The following is a 17,950-nucleotide window of genomic DNA, read 5'->3' on the forward strand; positions in this document are numbered from 1 at the left end:
AAGAACTAAATTAAAAAACAACCCAAAACTCCTAAAGTTACATTAGCAAGGATTAAAAGTGTTCTCTCTCTCTAAGATTTTAAAACGACTGCTTTAAAAAGTCTTGTAGCAGAAAGGAGTTTTCCACGTTTGGGGTTTTCCCCTGGCTCCTTTGTGTGGCCAATGAAGCTCAGAATGTTTTACCAGGTGAATGATCAATTTAGGGAATGGAAAGGAGCTCCCACATTGAATGGCATTTCCACTGGACTATGTACAGCATCTCCAATGGGAAAGAATCAAAAGCATTCTGAGTAAAATCAGATCACAGTTATTAGGAAAAAGAAACCAACAGAAAGGTTATTAATACACCTTTAAAAAATGTAACACAAAAATAATTAACCACTGCTTTCTTGGCATGTAAAAGTTCTATACAAATTTTAAAAATTTTATTTGCAGGTACTAACCTCTTCAAAAGCTCACTCTGTATTTACACTAATTCTTTTAACAAGTTTATCTCAAATTAAAGCATATTTAAAACAATCATGATTGCATTAACTTTTCTGCTTTAAATTATTACCCAATTAGTGCTTTATTCACATTTTAAAAACTTGTACAATTTATTACAAATATAAAACAGTGCAGTTTTTCATACATTATCCCAACTCTGAGACAAACACTTAAAAGACATGGAAAAAGATTTTGATTTCTATAAACATAACATTTGCATTACTCATACCCCTTTCTTCACTGTCCTCCCATAACCCCAATTTAAAAAGATCAAACATACAACATACTGTAGGTTTATTTTTATTCAAAAAGTTACTGTCTCAAGACATAAATACAAATCAGAAAACAGTACAATTAGGACAATAGAATGTGGAGGACAACAGGTTAAGGTAAATATATAAAACATTTTTAGCTGGTTGAAAACAAAGCTGTAAGAACTGCTTTCACAAAGAAACACTCCTTCAAGAGTAAGAAAAATCAACTTAAGTTTAAAATCATATATACAGTCCTCTCAGCAGTTCTATTAAATGCAGTGGTGTGGAAAACAATATAGGCAGTATTTTAGACATGAGAGTATTTATTTATGTAAAATGAGTTAGGCAGATCTAGTTTGGATTTTGTTGTTACCCCATGACCTAGTAAAATAATTCTATTTTATCATGATCCTTTAGATAACCTATGGTTTTTGGCTACCACAGCCCAATGTTTCATTTCTGAGTCTAAAAACAGGAAGCCTTTTTTGTGTTCACCCATTTGGGGAGATTCTTGTATTGCAAGCGTATTAAGGCATGGAATGATTAAAATAATATACCTCAAGAACTGAGAGACAACTGACAAAAAATATACATATGTAATATAAGTTAATATTTCCTTTAAAATGATGTCTAGCTGCCTAAGCCTCGCAAAATGAGTCAATGTCAAAATGGCATAGATCCACTTTCTGGTTTAGACCAAATTTAATTTATTTGTGAATGGACACAAAATGAACTTTAAAGCTTAGCTTTCAAAGAATATTATGGGTTGTTTATGAGTTTCTATTATCCAATCTAATTTACATATAGAGGAAATGTACTGTAACCTGTTAGAAGTATCTTTAACCTGAAGACTGCTTGCAAAGACAGATAGATAAAACAATATAAAATACAAATTTAAAAATCATTTTTAAAGCATGAATTCTCATGCTCTTCTATTTTTAAACATTGTTAAACTTTCAATATATTTCTGAAACCTCATAATTTTAAGTTGGAATTTAAAAGTAAGAAAAAACTAAACAAACTGCGCAATTATAAAATCAGCACCAATTTATATATATATATAATTTTATTTAAAATTTAGATCCCTATTCCCACACTCTAATAAGCTGTATAATTTTTGTTTAGAATTTTTCTGCAAACATACTACAATAAGCTTCTTTTATTTGGAGACAAAATACAGTGGCACTACTGGAAGGAATTTCACAACATTACATTTTTCTTAAAGGACAAGCAAACTTTCAGGGTTGGTAATGGGCAAGCAAGAGTGAAATTGTTACGTTCTGTAGCTTATAGCTTATGGACCTTTCTGAGAAGGCTAACATGAAGCTTTTGGAATAAAAAGTGTGTTTTAGATTAAAAAGCTGTTAAAAATCTGCTTTATGTATTTTTTTTCCATGATTAATTAATACAAACCTTCTGTTGCTGAAGTTTGCATTTAACTGAAAATACTGACAACTCTTCTGGTTCATTCTATCAGTGTGAGAAAACCAATCCCTCTATCACAGTTCATGGACGTGACCAGCAATTCAGCAGAGCTCATGATTATTTATTTACTACAGCCAGCAAATGGAGAGAGAGGGGCTCAAATCTGTACCAAACACCTCTCAGACTGGTAAGATTAAAACTCAGAGGGAATACTTCTTATGATCCAGAAATAAACTGATAGCACATAAATAAAATATTGATTTTTTTTTCCCAACAAAAAGTGTAACTTATCCTCAAATTGTTTACTTGTCCTTTACATTTCTTTTTCTTTCAGGCAAACAAAACTGCCCCTTCAATGCACTTGATCTTGAAAGCATGTCATTCTCCTTAGAGAAAAATCTGTTCAGAATTTCACTGTATCTACCACAATTTTGTATTGAAAAACTTCCTCTTCCACTTAGAAAATGACTTCACCACTGATTTATTTGCTGCTCTGGTATTAAAACATTGACACCCCAAGAACCTAAAAAAAAAGTTAGAAATGGTGTCAATTTGTAGTCTAATACACATTTAACAAATAACAAAGCAATTAATATATAATTTAAGACACTTCAAGATATGTTAAGGCATTATTAAGTTTATTTTTCTTCCAAACCAGATTAACCACACTTCTGATTTAGATAATATGAAAAGGGCTCCTCACTCATTAGAAATACTTTTCTCACACCTGAAATTAGCTAGATCAAATAGGAATAAAGTCTGTGGTTTAATTATTTTAGGTAATAATTACAAAAGAATTTTTATTTAGGTGCCTAACTCAGACTCCTTTAACAATGACATTCTATTGGCATTAACCTGAAATCAAGTGTGTTATTACCAGGGACCAAACACTGCAGACTGGCTGCTGCTGCTGTGTCTGTGGTCACAGAAACCACAGAAACCACATCAAATCTATACATACAGGACACAAATGTAACATTTCCTAGGAAATGCATCCACTCTGTCAGGAAGACAGTGAAAAATCAAACAATCATCAGCTAAAATCAAGCACCTGTACTTCAGGAGATTGTGTAATAGGGAAAGAAAAAGCTTTCCTGAAAGAAAGCATCAGTTTTCACCTCCCATGTGAGAACAAGCCCTACTTCCACTGGCATAGGAGGCTGTATCTGTGACCTCTGATGTGCCAAAAAAACCCCAGAAGATCCAGATTTTGTGCCTGTCCTAGCTTTTATAGGACTTCATAAAACCAGCAAGAGCCAAAACAGACTAAATTTTCCTGAACCTTAGCACTGCTGTTCATATTTATCTGTTTACAAACCAATTTTTACTTTCTTTGAATTACATTCACTTTGGGTGCCTCCTACAGTAGAGCACACAGAGCTGCCTCTGGTGCCAGTAATAACTGACACATCAGACCAGAAGTCTGATCATAAACCATGTGCATCTGAATAAAATAAACAGCTTTATTATGGCTACATCTATTAAAAACAAGTGCAACAACTCCAAGAATAAGGGACCTCTGAATACGTTATATGAAAAACGCAAATGAACTTTATTCTGAGAATTGTCTGCATTATGAAATGATGTTTTAACCCTGCACACTGCTGGATTCAGCTCTGATTTCATGTGTTATTCTGAGAATGGTCTGCATGTCTGACATGATGCTGGACACTGCACAGTGCTGGGTTCAGCTCTGGTTTCACATGTTATTCTGAGAATTGTCTGCACTATGAACTGATGCCTGCACACTGCAGGTTCAGCCCTGGTTTCTGTGTTATTATGAGGATGGGTCCCATGTATGAAATGATGCCTGAACACTGCATACTGCAGGGTTCAACTACAATTTCATGCGTTACTCTGAGGATGGTTTCCATGCAGGAATTGATGCCCTGGCCCTGCAGGCTCACCCCAGCTCCTGTGTCACCCTGCTGTGCCCTATGAACTGCTCTGACACTGCACACTGCCTGCCGGGCGGGCCCCGGTTCCTGTGTTACTGAGGATGGATCCCATGGATGCCCTGGGGCACACTGCCTGCCGGGCGGGCCCCGGTTCCTGTGTTACTGAGGATGGATCCCATGGATGCCCTGGGGCACACTGCCTGCCGGGCGGGCCCCGGTTCCTGTGTTACTGAGGATGGATCCCATGGATGCCCTGGGGCACACTGCCTGCCGGGCCGGCCCCGGTTCCTGTGTTACTGAGGATGGATCCCATGGATGAACTGATGCCCTGGGGCACACTGCCCGCCGGGCGGGCCCCGGTTCCTGTGTTACTGAGGATGGATCCCATGGATGAACTGATGCCCTGGGGCACACTGCCTGCCGGGCGGGCCCCGGTTCCTGTGTTACTGAGGATGGATCCCATGGATGAACTGATGCCCTGGGGCACACTGCCTGCCGGGCGGGCCCCGGTTCCTGTGTTACTGAGGATGGATCCCATGGATGAACTGATGCCCTGGGGCACACTGCCCGCCGGGCGGGCCCCGGTTCCTGTGTTACTGAGGATGGATCCCATGGATGCCCTGGGGCACACTGCCCGCCGGGCGGGCCCCGTGGCTCCCCGCCGTGCCGCTGCTGCCCCCGCGTGGCCGCGGCGCGCACTGCGGCCGGGAGCCCGGGGCCGGCCAAAGGCTCCGGCGGGGAGCTCCGAGGGCTCCCCGATCTGTCACCTGCAACCTGCACAAGGTCTCGGCACTGTCACACTAAAACCTGACCGGGACTTCACAGATCAGTCCAGGAAAAATGGAGAAGAGCAGAGGAAGCATTGTTGTAAACCAGAATGTCAGAGAACAGGAGAGAGAGTTTCTTGGTGTTACTTCAGGAACAGAACACACAACAGCCGGACACATGACCTAACTGATTCATTAGTACTAAAGCACAGCCCTACTGGTACAAAATATATGGATTTGCATTTAAAACAGTATTTAGGACTTCTTTCTCCCATAAACGAGAACAGGTTCATGCTGCAACAATACTGTAAAAAAATACACAACCATCTTCCAAATTCCACCAAGCTGTCCAAGATTCCCAGGAAGCCTTGTTGTACTGTCCTCTGCTGGCTTGCTGCAGCTTGTTATTTCCAGTGTAATTTTGTACCAGCTACCCAAGGTCAAAAATGGCTGCATACTTTACAAGTGGTTCAAGACAGAAGGAATCCCTCATGCAGATTTTAAAAAGAGAATAGAGACTGCAGATTTACCAAGTCGGATAAAAGGGCAACTGCAAGCAGAAACTACAGACTTCGGATGTTTTGGACCTAAAACTTTATATGGAAAGAAAAAATACCTCTCATCTCTATAAACAGGTATCTGTATTATCTCTTATTTTCTCCATATTTTACTTATGCACACAAGTAAATATGCCAATTTTTTTTAAAAAAAAGAAAAACACAAGATGCAAACCATCTAATGCTGACATTTGGTAATGACATCAGAGTCACTGAACTAAGCTCAGCACAATAGGAAACTCGTCTTTAATATTATGTATGCCCATTTCTTTATTTTTCTAATGCTCTTTGCTACTAGCCTCTGCAAGGGTCTTTTCCATAACAGATGTGTTTCCTGCTCAGAATCACAGGCTTTTGATTTTTACATAGCTATATATAAAGAACAAAAATCCTATAAATTTGCAGGGAACACTGACTACCCTAGAAGGTATGGAGCTGAATTACTGTACCAGTCAGTCAAAATAAGCTAACAATGTCAACCTGAAGATTACATTCTTTCCATTTAAAATCTGAAGTGAGGCAGTATGGCAGCTTTAAGGATTGACTTCCATTATTTCCCCTTACATAAATGAACCTACCGATTCATCCATGATTGAGGCGGGGTCAAAGAAATCTGGTTTTAGTTCCGTTCTTTCTCTCCTGTTCTTTGATGGTGGCTTTAGAAAGCAAACAAACAAACAGGTTAAGTGCAATTTCACCAGAAAAACAGAGGGTTTACACTGTAGTCAGTGAAGCTGAACTCTCAAGGGGTAAGAATTCACAAGGGATAGACGTTACTAGTTATGACAGGAAGTGTTCTTGCTTTTTGTACAGCAGTTGGAGCAGATGGCTGTTGTATAGAGACAACAGCACAGCCCTTTAACAGTGCAGACAGCCATCAGAATGATTTCTGTTTTATCAGAAGGAAAATTCAATTCAAATATCCTACTTTCAAACCAGAAATACAAATCCCAAGACCACTAGAAGAGAAGTAAATGTCTTACTAGGTCTATGTCCATGGTGTCAAAATCCATGCCTTCATTAAGATCTTCAATCCGCCCTTCTGATGACATCATCACATCTTCAACAATTGGCTCTTCATCATCTTCCATTAGACTTGTGCCACGTCGACTAAAATGAAAAGCAATTCTGTTTAGCACTAAATGAAGTTAACTTTCATCTATTTAAAAGCTAATGCTCAGTAGGGGACTCCCAACAAATGATAGCTCCATTAGATAAAATGGAAATGAAGTAATGAAAAAAATGCACTACTACTACTACTAAAGAAAGCTGGTATTTAACCAGAAGACTCTCAGAGTGTGGGAGAATGCCTAACAAAGATCAGTTTAGGTAACTGTGGCACGTTGCTGAATGGGTATTCTGAGAGGCTGTGAGAACTGATAACCAGATCTACTCCACACCTAATTCATGCTCAAGCGACAAAGAACTTAAGTTTTGCCACCTAAAGAAAAATAGTTTCTGCCTTATGATAAGGCCAGGAAGAATGTCTTTGAAATAAAGTAGATGTGTAAAACCACTACAAATACTCCCACACAGTTTTTCATCCTCCTTCCTCGTGAATTCTACATGAAACATCAGCTCTTATGAGAAAACTACGGGGTCATTCTAATTATACTAATTGGTTTCACTGTATTTTAAAAAAAGCCCCCACTGAAACTATGTTAAATGAAGAACTGGAAATAAAACAATCAAAAGCAAGTAGGGGAAGGCAAAGCTCAACAATACATATGCCCATGGATTTTGCTGGCAACATGGTTTTTTTTTGGTTTTTTTTGGTTTTTTCTGTAGAACCATGGAGTCCTTAGGAATGCAGGGAACTTTTAAACTCAGAAGATGCAGGTGTCACCCTGCACTTACAACCCTCCCCTGCCCACTGCAGGAACAGCTCCCTGCACTCACATGGCGTGTTGCAAGTTGCTCCTCAGCTTGACGTAGTTCATGGCTGCCCTCTCCTGCTGTTGTCGCGCGGCTTCTTCCTGTTGCCTTTGAGCCAACATCCACGTTACTTGCGTGCTTAAAAAGACCATTATTGTATTTTAAACATGTAGAGGCTTGTGTGTGACACTAAGACAAAGCAGGCCTACTGCAGTACGTACTTGTAGTCGAGGGGAGGCTGGTGGTGCTCGGGCTGCATGGGGTACACGCCCATGTAGTTCTCGTCCGGCCGCAACCGCTTGGGCTCCCTCATGATGGTGGAGGTGAGCTGGGGGGTCTGCATCATCACTGGGGTGTGCATGGACTGCTCCCTGTTCAGCCACATGCTGTCACTGCTGCTGCTCTCCTCAGCTGCAACCAAACACAACACAACAGCCCTGAGGCTTTTTTCATACTCGTCTAAAAGTCAATATTGAAACACAAATTTAACCCGTGATAGAGAGGTTCAACTGCTTTACTTTTTGCCACCGAGTCTTACACGTGCCTCAAAGGGCCTGGATGTATAACCACTGGCTGGAGCATTTCTACACTTTTCTATTGTATGACTTAACATTGTGGAGTGCCCTCATTTCCTTTTGTGAACCAAATGAATACCTTTCCCACTAAGACACTTACATGGTGAGAAGTTACCTGTTCTGAAAAAAACCACATTAAGGCACACCAATATAGTCACCCTAAAAAAATATGAAACAGTAAGTGCAGTTTCTGTGAATATCTGTTCTAGTAGGTTTTAAGATAAGAGAAGTTCTACCTTCGGGTACTTTCCGCTTGCCTGTTGCTGGCTTTGTCTTCTTATTTCTTACTGTGGACCCTCGACTGCTGATTCCACTGATCACTGACATGGTATCATCATCCCCACCAGCTAATAAAGAGTTTCGGTAGGACATCAGAGGAAGCCACACATCTTCCCTTCGTAGAGACATCTGAAAGGTCATGAACTTCTCCAAGTAAACATACCTTCAAATGAAACAAGAAATACAGAGATGCAAAAAATCTGTAAGAAAATGTTACCATGTCAAGATAAGTAATCACTGAAATTATCAGCCTGTGTTTCTCATCCAGCTAACAGCAAATCCAGAATACAATTTCTGTTCATCCACCATAAAATGAAAAATAACAATGATAAATATCATTTTCCCTCTGTGAGCGTATTTGACTACATTACTGTAAACTTACCTTGATGTGTCAGAGATTCCACTTTAGATTAACACAACACACAAATATTTATTCTGATTGTGGTTATCATTACAAATACTAAGAATATTAAGAAAATACTTACACTGTTCTTTTGTCTTGTCTGAGAAGTTTCGATGAGAACTCACTGAGAATATCAAGAAATGCCAAATTTAATGGTGGGTGGCTCTCACCTTGTGGATTAGGCTCCTTAAAAGCAAATTCTATGCCATCCCTAAGAACAAATAAAAACTTACATCAGAAAAGAGCAAACTGAGGTTCAAAGCACTGTGAGCTACCAAAAGCAAATCCCTTTCCTTTATGTAAAGAAAGATATTGTGATGTTTCCATATTCCAAACAAAAGTGAACACTAGTTATTATTGAATCTGGACACACTTTCTGTCATGGAATTTCCACCTTGCATTGCAAGTTTTCTGCATGAGGCCAACATGACCAGCACTGACAATGAAGTGGATCTGTTCTTATTGTTATGGACCAGACATTAAAAAGGTTTTGTCATTATAGCATTGACACTGCTATCATTTCCATGCTTATACAACGATGCTGGAGAACACCAACAATATTAAACATTTAGGTTTTACTAAGAGACAAAACTGCAGTCATCTCCTAATTAATACATAGGCTGTATCACCTCTAGGGCTGATGCACATAGTATTAACAAACTGATTGTCAGAGACTAAAAAGACTGTCTTATGTTAGTTAAGAAGTGTTTACAAAAACAGAAGTAATACAAAGCACACAATTACTTGTGTAACATAGCAATAGCTTCTCTTGTTTTCAACTGATCCAATCCAAATGTTAAAGCAAAGCGTCGAGCAAGTTCCTTTATGCCACTGAATGTTGGTGATGATCTGTCAAAATTATAACCATTTTCTTGAATCATTTCATTGAAGAGCTGTATGGGACAGAATGGGAAATTTTCATGTATTGAAAGATAACGTCGAACTTTGGACCAATACAAAGAGAGCTCAGTCTCAGTTAAAACTGTTTCAGCTTTTTCCCTCCACTCCCAGTCTGAGGACAGCAAGAGACAAACACAGACGTGGCTGGGCAGTGAAGTCAAAGCTACTCCTCAAGAGTCTGCACCCCAGAGACAAACTCTGAAATGCACTGTCCCTGTCCAAACACTCAAGCTGCAGATACACTGGGTGACAGATTCCAGTGCTTCACTAAACCAGGCGTTCTGAAGCTGAGAATACAAAAAATTAGTAGGATTCCCTAATTACAAACACTAACAGAGAAGAAATAAATGGGGTAATTCTCATCTAGTCTTTACTATAATACATTATCCAACTACTAATTCCCAATTCTTTTTTATTCTTTTTTTTTTTTCCCTCCTCAAAATACAAGTATAAAGGAATTCTAAAATGGAAATGTCCTCAGGGAAATTGCCAAAGACATCAGAAATTCTGTCATCGATTATGAGATTTTTAGGTACTTATCAATAGTTGTCAAAGCCAAATACTCTGAACTTTACAGCCTTTTCTTTGATCAATCTTTTTCTCATCCTACTAAATTTGACTATAATTCACTTCAATAATAAATTTTTCTGCGTTTTTTTTTTTTTTTTTTAATTTTGTTAAACACACTCTTTTCTACCACGAAGAATAAAACAAAGTGTTTAGTTACATATTTTACACCGCAGTTCCACCAGCCACTTAAGAGTCATGCTGCTGTCAAAAGGAAAGGCCTCATCCTCCCTTGTTTTGGCAATATCCATCCTGATAAACCAGTCCTTACTTTAATAAGGACTATTTCTGTTTGGTCTCCATCAGGGTTAGTATCTAGATCTATATTCACTATGTAGCTTTATGTAACCTTTAGTCATAACACCAGGGATAGAGAGGATAATTTTGGGCAGAGTTGCCTTTCATGGATAGCAGTGACCTATGCTGGATTACAGTGTTTTGGAGATGTATGTCTCTACTATTCTGAGCCTGGGAATAAAATCCACACAGATGGTTTATGTGAGCAGATGAATCAAATGCTATCTTCAACTGAATTCATCAGGTTTCCACACAAACTTACTTGACTTGAAGAGAGCATTAAATTATGTTTTAATGTCAAATGAGTGAAGTCCTTACTAAACATTAATTAATAAATTACTAAAACTTCAAATTACTTCTCACAACAGTTTAAAAAAAACCCAAACCAAAGCAACACACAAAAGCAAAACAAAACCCCCAGAAGAAAACCCCCAAAGGCCCATCCCACAGACAAGAAGTATTTATCTGTTCACAGACAAGTAAACTGGCCATTTCACAACATTTATCTGAATACATCACTTCAACTACAGTTTGAGTTATGAAGGTTTCATAGAGTTATGTTCATTTTGTTTTTACTGGCGTCTCCTACACTTGTTGTGGTTCACTATTTGGTAAGCACAGGAAGACTTCTGGCAGCTTTTCACACAGTTGCAGAGAATGTATTTCAGTTTAGACCTAATTACCCCTACAGTCCACAACGATTTCTTCATCAAGACCTCAAACCAGTTACTAAACAACAGGACATCATCTACAGTATGGAATTTCATGCCTAAAAATACTGTAAATTCTTACCTGCTGTAAACTAAGAATGAGTGTTTTAGCACACTGGATTTTGTCTATCTGTCTTGTTTTACTCATCGTTTCTTTAATAATATCACCATAGTCATTGTAATACTAGGAAAAACAAACAAAAAAAAGGTTAACTGTCAATGATAGTTGAAAACAAAATCTAGGATATGCTCTTTTAAAAAGAAAAATCAAACACTCCAAAGGAAAAAAAAAACCAATATGTTCATGATTACACAAAAATTATACCCTAAACCACTTCCATAATAATAATTTTTTAAAAAACTAAATGCAAAAAGAATAAACCCACTTTTTGTTCTTGCAGTGAGTATTACTTCAGAGGCAGAATGACCTATTTATCTTCAAGGCCATGACATATTTGTTAATGACACATGTTCACCCCTTCAGGGTACAAGATCAGAATCTAATCTTTTTAGTAACTCCTGTTACTCTGCTGGGGAGTTTTATTTTCTCTGCTGAAAGGAGGCACTTAGAGACAGCATCATAGCCATAATTTGTGCAATAAAGATAGCTGTCTGTTCAGTTTTAAGTATTTCAGGTTTCAGAAAGACCCAGTTAGTCATCTGGAGAGTCCAAATATATGTAGGGCACTCAGACACATAAAAGCAGGCTGCCCAAATTTTAAGTTTTTAAGGTAATCACCAGGGAGCAAAGCTTTATCACGTTCACAAAATGAGAACTCATATTAGTGTGCAGCTGTGAATCCCATGAGCCAGGAGAAGTTCTTATATTTAAGTATGATTGAAACAGATATAAAGATAATGGGGGAAGGGTAGAAGAATTCAAATTTTACTTCTCTTCTATGAAGTTTAAACTTAAATTATTTGATGAGGCTAGACATGGAGTTGATCTTGGGAAGAACATTCTCAAAAAGTCTACTAAACTAGTAAGTGAATTAGAAATATACCATCAGTCAGAGTAAGGAAATAAAACTAGTATAAGAAACATGAAAATAATCAGTTTCCCTCCTCAGTCCCTACCACCCACACACTGGAACTGTAAAACTCATCTCAGTAATTTTTCCCCCTACAAACAAAAAACAATTTTTCCCCCTACAACTCTGGAGTTCTGAATTCTTCACATTTTGAGCCAGTTATCTTGTAAAGCAGAAAAAGAAGTAAGAGTTAAAATTCCCACAACTACTGTTTTTCAGTAGTTGTATGAAATATCACTACTGAGCTTCACATTCACCTTCATGTATTGCTTGAAGATGTCAGCAGCTGTGTTCATTTCCACCACAGTATAAACAATGAGCTTACAGAAAGCTGCAAGGAGGTTTCTTCTTTTGTGCAAGGCTTCAATTTTGCTAGCTTCATCATCCTGCTGTCCATCTAGAAAAGTTCACAACAGGAAAACTGTCAGCTTTAAAGACTCCGTGTTTAAACATTTACGTGTAAAACTGCTATGGGCTAGTTCAGAAAATCCCATCTCAGTTCTGATGGCCATGCACTTCACTGTCCACTGACAGGTCTCTTACCTTCATAGAGACAAATATTTGAGCCTATTAAACCAAACCTTTACTGCAATTATCCTATGAGTTCCCAATACAAAAATCCTTTAATCAGCTGCTGACATTTAAAAGCCACACCTACCTCTGTGCACGTGCACACCTCTCAATGACAAAACTAAAACAAAAAAACAACCAGGCAAACAAGAAAAAACCCAACAATAAAATATCACCACCACAAAACCCCAGAAATGTATAAGGAAATAAAGATATTAGTTAGAAAACAAATATTATAAAGAAAACTGAAGTTTTGTACAAACCTGCACTATTATTATCATCATCCTGATCAATGAAGACATGATCTAAAATAAAACTGAGTAGTTCAGATTGCAAGGAAGAATCAGGAGTGTACACAAGTGGCTCCAACATGTCACGTCCTCCTGTCATGATCTGATGGCTGAAGATCATCAACACATCACACAGAATTGTGAAAGCCTGTTAAAGAGAAACTTGAGTAAATACTTGCTTGGAAAGTGGATTTTGTTTGGAATAATGCATTGGCACTTGACAAAATACTCAGGATGTCAACAGTGTACACAGGCCACTAAAGTCCTACACAGCTACAAAGGCCAACTGAAGTCAAAATGTGCACAGCTTCACACAGCAGGTGCCTGTATCAAGACTGGGTCCCCAAATAAAAGTATTGCCCAAATGATGCCAACTAAATATGAAAATATTGCAAGATTAAAACGTGAGGAGCCTGAAACTCCCAAATTCTACCTTCAGATACTATATTAGGTCACTAGAGAACGTGGTGGACTCCAACCAGAGTACAATCTCCTTTTTGCTGTCTTTTCTTAAAATTGTTTCAATCACATCTGTTTAACATATAGCAGCTGACATTATTCAACCCCTTTATGTCCTAATGTCCAAAAATCCAAAAGTGCAAACAACTTTTTGTTTTGCTGGCTAACTCATACATCTGATCTCAGATTTCAGTGTCTGTACTCTACTGCCCCAGAAGGTTCAAATGTCTCAGTACCTGACACAGAAACTGACATTCTTCAAACCACCAGACAACAAGCTGCTGGTGCTGCAGCTTCTCTTTGGCTCTAATCTCAAAGTCCTTCCATGAACAGGTCCATGAATTTCTCTAAGTGAATATTACTATTTCCTGGCCACAAAAATCCACGTGCTCCTCTGAAGTCCCTTGTGCCCTTTCCTGACAGAAGGGACCCACACCAAGGGGACACTGTACCCTCTGTGCCACCAGGCAGCTCCAGTTCCCGGAGCCCTCACCAGGGTCTGAGAGTCATTCAGCCTCTTGGAGAGACCTACTGAGAGCTCCAGGGATTTCTGCTACCAGCACTTTCACACCCTACACCTTGTGTCTTTACACCAGACAGCTCTTGGACACAGAACATGCCTACTAAGCTCCAGGAAGATTCTTGCTCTAGCAAGAGCTTCAAAAGCTGCAATTGTGCGACTCAGTGGACCAGATTTTCCACTTTAACCAGGTTACTATTATCTTTAGCAGCAAAAAGGCTCCTGGCTTTCTGTTTCTTTAATTAAACTGTCTACCTAGAAGATAATCTGGGCCTTCCCCTGCGGAGACATACTCCATTTTCTTTCATTTTAGCATTTTAACGATTGTTAAAGGCATTTACTTAGAATTAACTCTGCTATCAGTAAACTGTGCTCTTCACTGGAACCTCGAAGTCCTGTGAGTGTCCTGGCCAAAGAACTATTTGCCCACAGACTGAAGAGACTCAGCCTCTACAGTTTATTTTTTTTTTTTACTGTTATCCTCAGAACTCAGGAAAAGTGTTTCCCACTATGACATCTCAATACTTTTTGAAACAGAAGAAAAACTAAGGACAACCCCCAAAACCTTCATGCCAGCACTTCAAAAGAAGTCAGGACTTCTGAATCTTGCCTGAACTGTCATGCATAACTTATTCAAGCTTAATATCTACATTTTTTATGTCTGAAATATTTAAGAACTTAGTTCCAGCTAAAACTCTCCCCACAAAGGACTGCATGAGGGACTAACTATAAAACTCTCACACCTTTTCCAAGCAGTGTTTCAGGTTGAGGCTCCCAACCATTTGCTAGAGCATCTCTTAACACCAACAGAGCAGTGTGAGAGTTCCTCAAGGTGGCTACAAAAAGTCCCATTTCCCAACAATAAACTCTCCTAGGTTACAGTGCATACCCTGGGCATGTATAACATATACACACTCATCTCAGGTACTCATTTTTTTCCTCCTCATTTTGAGATCCCCGAATTCTTGGGACTCTGAAAAACTGAGGAATTTATATATTGTGTTATGGAGCAACACAGAAGGAAGAGAAGCTGCAGGCATTCAAAGACAGAACCAAGAAAACCCCTCTTTTAAGCTAACTTCCTTAGCTCTTCCAGTTTTGAGCCTGTGAATCCACAGCTCCACAGGAGATGTGGATCATGAGCACATGGTTTCAAATGGAACCCTCTCACTCAGCTCACACCCAGAAGGCTCCTACAGTGCACCTGCACAGCCATTACTTAAAGAAACAAAAAGCTCCTCTGCATAAAACATGATGCTGCTGAAAATGACTCGAAAGAATGAAGTTTAAATGGATTCTGAAATCCTGTGTCCATCAGGAGGACACAAGTCCAGTGTGCATTCACACCCACAGGGCACTCAGCAGCCTCAACACCCAGGACATCACCTTCCCACAGAAGTGCCAAAATATTGCAACAAGAACTTTCCAGCTGCTTTCAAAGTACATATGAAAAGACTCCAAGTAACAGCAGCCACCCACCTGTTCTTTCACAGCAGTATTTACATTGGTCAGGTAGTGTTGGCAGATTTGACAGAACACTCTCATCTGCTTCTTCAGACGTAGAAGATCCTCCTTCAGAGAGAACATCTCATGTAACAGTTTTGCTTTTTCAATAGTACAGTCCCACTTAGTGCATGCACCTTCACAGAGCATTCCACCACAAATCTTAGTGGTAACATTCAAATCTATTGCATTATTTTAAAAAATCATTATTACAAATAAAATTAGCAATTTCCTTAGTTTTGTCATTCTGTGTAACACAGAAGAGACAGCAGTTGGGATGAAAATCATGTTATTTTATTAAAAAGTAACTAAAAAACCCTAACATCTCCCTTCACCCCTAAAAATTCCAGAGCATACAGCATTTTCTCTTTAAAATATCTGTATTTTCAGTCTAAAGGATAGCTATTAGGCAGCTGTTCATAAAAAAGACAATCCTATATAGTATTATATTTTTAATTCACTGATTTGGGATGAAGTGGAATATCGGATGAGAGTTGGTTTTCTTATCCCCTTTCATTGAGAAAAAAAAAAAAAGGTAGCTTTCTAAGTTGCAATAACTTTAAAAATGTGAGCATAAAACTATTAACTCAGAAGAACTTATTAAAAAAGCAGGATTAGGTAGGTATCAATATAAAGAAAATTCCTAGTCTTAGTTAATTCCATCACAGCTCACTTGATGACAGTGCAGCAGGGTACAAATGTTTATTTCCCAATACAACTGGAGCAAGGCATACCTTTGTGGAACTGCTTTCAGTAACTTTTGCTAGCTGCCAGAGGATTACATAATGAGTACACTGCAGTGCATGAATAACAATCTGAAATCAAAAGGGAAAAAAGCATTAGATGACAAAGGCCAATAAAAGAGAGCAACAAAAGCTATTTGTTGTTGTGCCTAAAGAACACATTTAAACTACAGACCTGTTCTGGCATGTCTCCATTTTCAATGCCAGTTTTCAATAGCTTGTAGTTGCAGCCAAACAAGTCCCATCTTGATAGGTCATGAGCACTGGAAGCATTGGAAATGAAGCAAAAAAATTATTTAACTAATACTTTTTCTGAAATTCAAGATTAACAACTACTAAAAGCTCAACTGGTCAGAAATTAAAAAAAAAGTCAGCGTTGAAAAACCCCAGCCATTGAATATCTCCCCACCCAAACCAACACACACGCTCACAAAATAAAAATAAATAATTAAATAAATAAATAATGAAGGGGGGAAAAAAAAAAAAAAAAAGGCAAATGAAATTCCATGAAGCTGCATTAAACAGTAAGACATATCATACATGTCATATCAAAAACAAACAACACCCTCATCACAAACCCTTACAGTGAACTAAAATCAAACAATCCCCCACATCACAAAGCTTGAGAGACATGTGCAGCAAACTCACTTGTGAAAAGCAGTGATTCTCTTCAGGGTTGACAAGACTTGATATGCATCATCTTCATCAGGTTCCTCTCCCTAGTTAATAATCACACAATGAGAAATCTCAAGCAGAGATAAGTGAACTGGGAAACCCACTAAACCCAAACTGGGGGCAGGAGAAGGTGGTCTGAATTATTTGTGATTTCACATATGCTTTTAGAAGAGTTGAGAGAGCAGCAAGCAGTTCATATCTAGAGATGGAATTAAGGATGTTAAATGTCTTCTCCAACCTAGACAATTCTACAATTCTATGAAACAGCAGCAAAAGAAGAGACAGGGGGAGGGGAGGAAGGAGAAAAAAAAACAGAAGTAGTCTAGGATAGCAGAAACCAATGTACAATGTAGGTGATTCTATTTTCTCTGAAGAATCCAGCAGAGGCCACTGTCAGACAAAAGACACTGGACTAGGAGGGCCACAGGTCAGTACTTCAGTCTTACTTCAATTACAGAAAAAAGTCTTTGAGTGAGGTAAGGGAACTGGTTTGTTCTAATCTTCCCATAAATTCTGATAAACTCGCATTTAGTGAAAAAAGAGTAAAAATGAAAGGGTCAAAAAAGTATCTATTTGTACGTAAGATAAACTATCTGAGGTCAAGAAACTCCTCCTCAGTCTAGCAGAGATAATGCAAGTTTTACTATTCTGTAGTTGCACAACCTATCAAAGAACTAAGGATTTCAACACTTCCACCAGAGCATTTGTCATTTTCCTTCAAGCCAACTTCTGACATCTCATTTCCTTGCTTTACTCTCCTTCTTTCTTTTCATCTCAAAGGGAAACAAATGGGCACATTTCTTGTTTAGGATTTCTAGAGTAAAGTTCTAGTTCAGAACAAAAAGCAGGAGAAAAAAGGAGAGCTTGATAAACTACATGCATCTAAGAAATGTTCAGAATGAAGCTGTCAAAAAGACACTTCCTATGCTCCTTACCACAGATGAAAAGGAGAAACAAGTTTTGTCTGAATGTCAGGGATCCCACATAGTGAAGTTAAACACCATCAGAAGATTCTCACTTTTCAGATCAAGACAGTGTGGGAACAAAGTTATTTTTGATCTACTAACTGCATCTGCTTGCATTCAGGAAGGGAGGGAGAGTGTTTTCTAGAGATTTGGATATTTAACAACAGTAACATGCAACCACAGGCAAGACCAGCTTGTGTA

General features: G+C 38.6%; 1 protein-coding gene and 1 long non-coding RNA gene across 4 annotated transcripts in view; both read right to left on the reverse strand.

The window, feature by feature from the left end:
* Nucleotides 1-770: 770 nt before the first annotated feature.
* The window catches only part of STAG2 (STAG2 cohesin complex component), a 69,886-nt gene continuing 52,706 nt past the window's right edge, over nucleotides 771-17,950 (reverse strand). Inside the window, exons 20-34 of one of the 3 annotated variants that reach the window (XM_066333731.1) lie at nucleotides 16,758-16,828; nucleotides 16,285-16,372; nucleotides 16,101-16,181; nucleotides 15,343-15,435; nucleotides 12,858-13,032; nucleotides 12,282-12,421; nucleotides 11,076-11,177; nucleotides 9,264-9,412; nucleotides 8,602-8,730; nucleotides 8,074-8,279; nucleotides 7,484-7,673; nucleotides 7,287-7,370; nucleotides 6,371-6,497; nucleotides 5,966-6,043; nucleotides 771-2,688 (exon numbers count right to left, since the gene is read on the reverse strand). In XM_066333731.1, coding sequence (XP_066189828.1) covers nucleotides 2,665-2,688; nucleotides 5,966-6,043; nucleotides 6,371-6,497; nucleotides 7,287-7,370; nucleotides 7,484-7,673; nucleotides 8,074-8,279; nucleotides 8,602-8,730; nucleotides 9,264-9,412; nucleotides 11,076-11,177; nucleotides 12,282-12,421; nucleotides 12,858-13,032; nucleotides 15,343-15,435; nucleotides 16,101-16,181; nucleotides 16,285-16,372; nucleotides 16,758-16,828 — 1,737 coding nt within the window. In that variant the 3' untranslated portion in view covers nucleotides 771-2,664. Of the gene's footprint in view, nucleotides 2,689-5,007; nucleotides 5,424-5,965; nucleotides 6,044-6,370; nucleotides 6,498-7,286; nucleotides 7,401-7,483; nucleotides 7,674-8,073; nucleotides 8,280-8,601; nucleotides 8,731-9,263; nucleotides 9,413-11,075; nucleotides 11,178-12,281; nucleotides 12,422-12,857; nucleotides 13,033-15,342; nucleotides 15,436-16,100; nucleotides 16,182-16,284; nucleotides 16,373-16,757; nucleotides 16,829-17,950 lie in introns of those variants that run through there. The other 2 variants (XM_066333729.1, XM_066333730.1) reach the window with 2 other exon arrangements.
* LOC136370367 (uncharacterized) lies at nucleotides 2,787-4,214 on the reverse strand. The gene is made up of 2 exons (XR_010745163.1): nucleotides 3,982-4,214; nucleotides 2,787-3,836 (listed from the first exon to the last, which is right to left on the reverse strand). It is a non-coding gene; the product is annotated as an uncharacterized lncRNA (long non-coding RNA).

This window comes from Sylvia atricapilla, chromosome 21 (genome assembly GCF_009819655.1).
Source record: "Sylvia atricapilla isolate bSylAtr1 chromosome 21, bSylAtr1.pri, whole genome shotgun sequence".
In the NCBI taxonomy this organism is placed as follows: Eukaryota; Metazoa; Chordata; class Aves; order Passeriformes; family Sylviidae; genus Sylvia; species Sylvia atricapilla.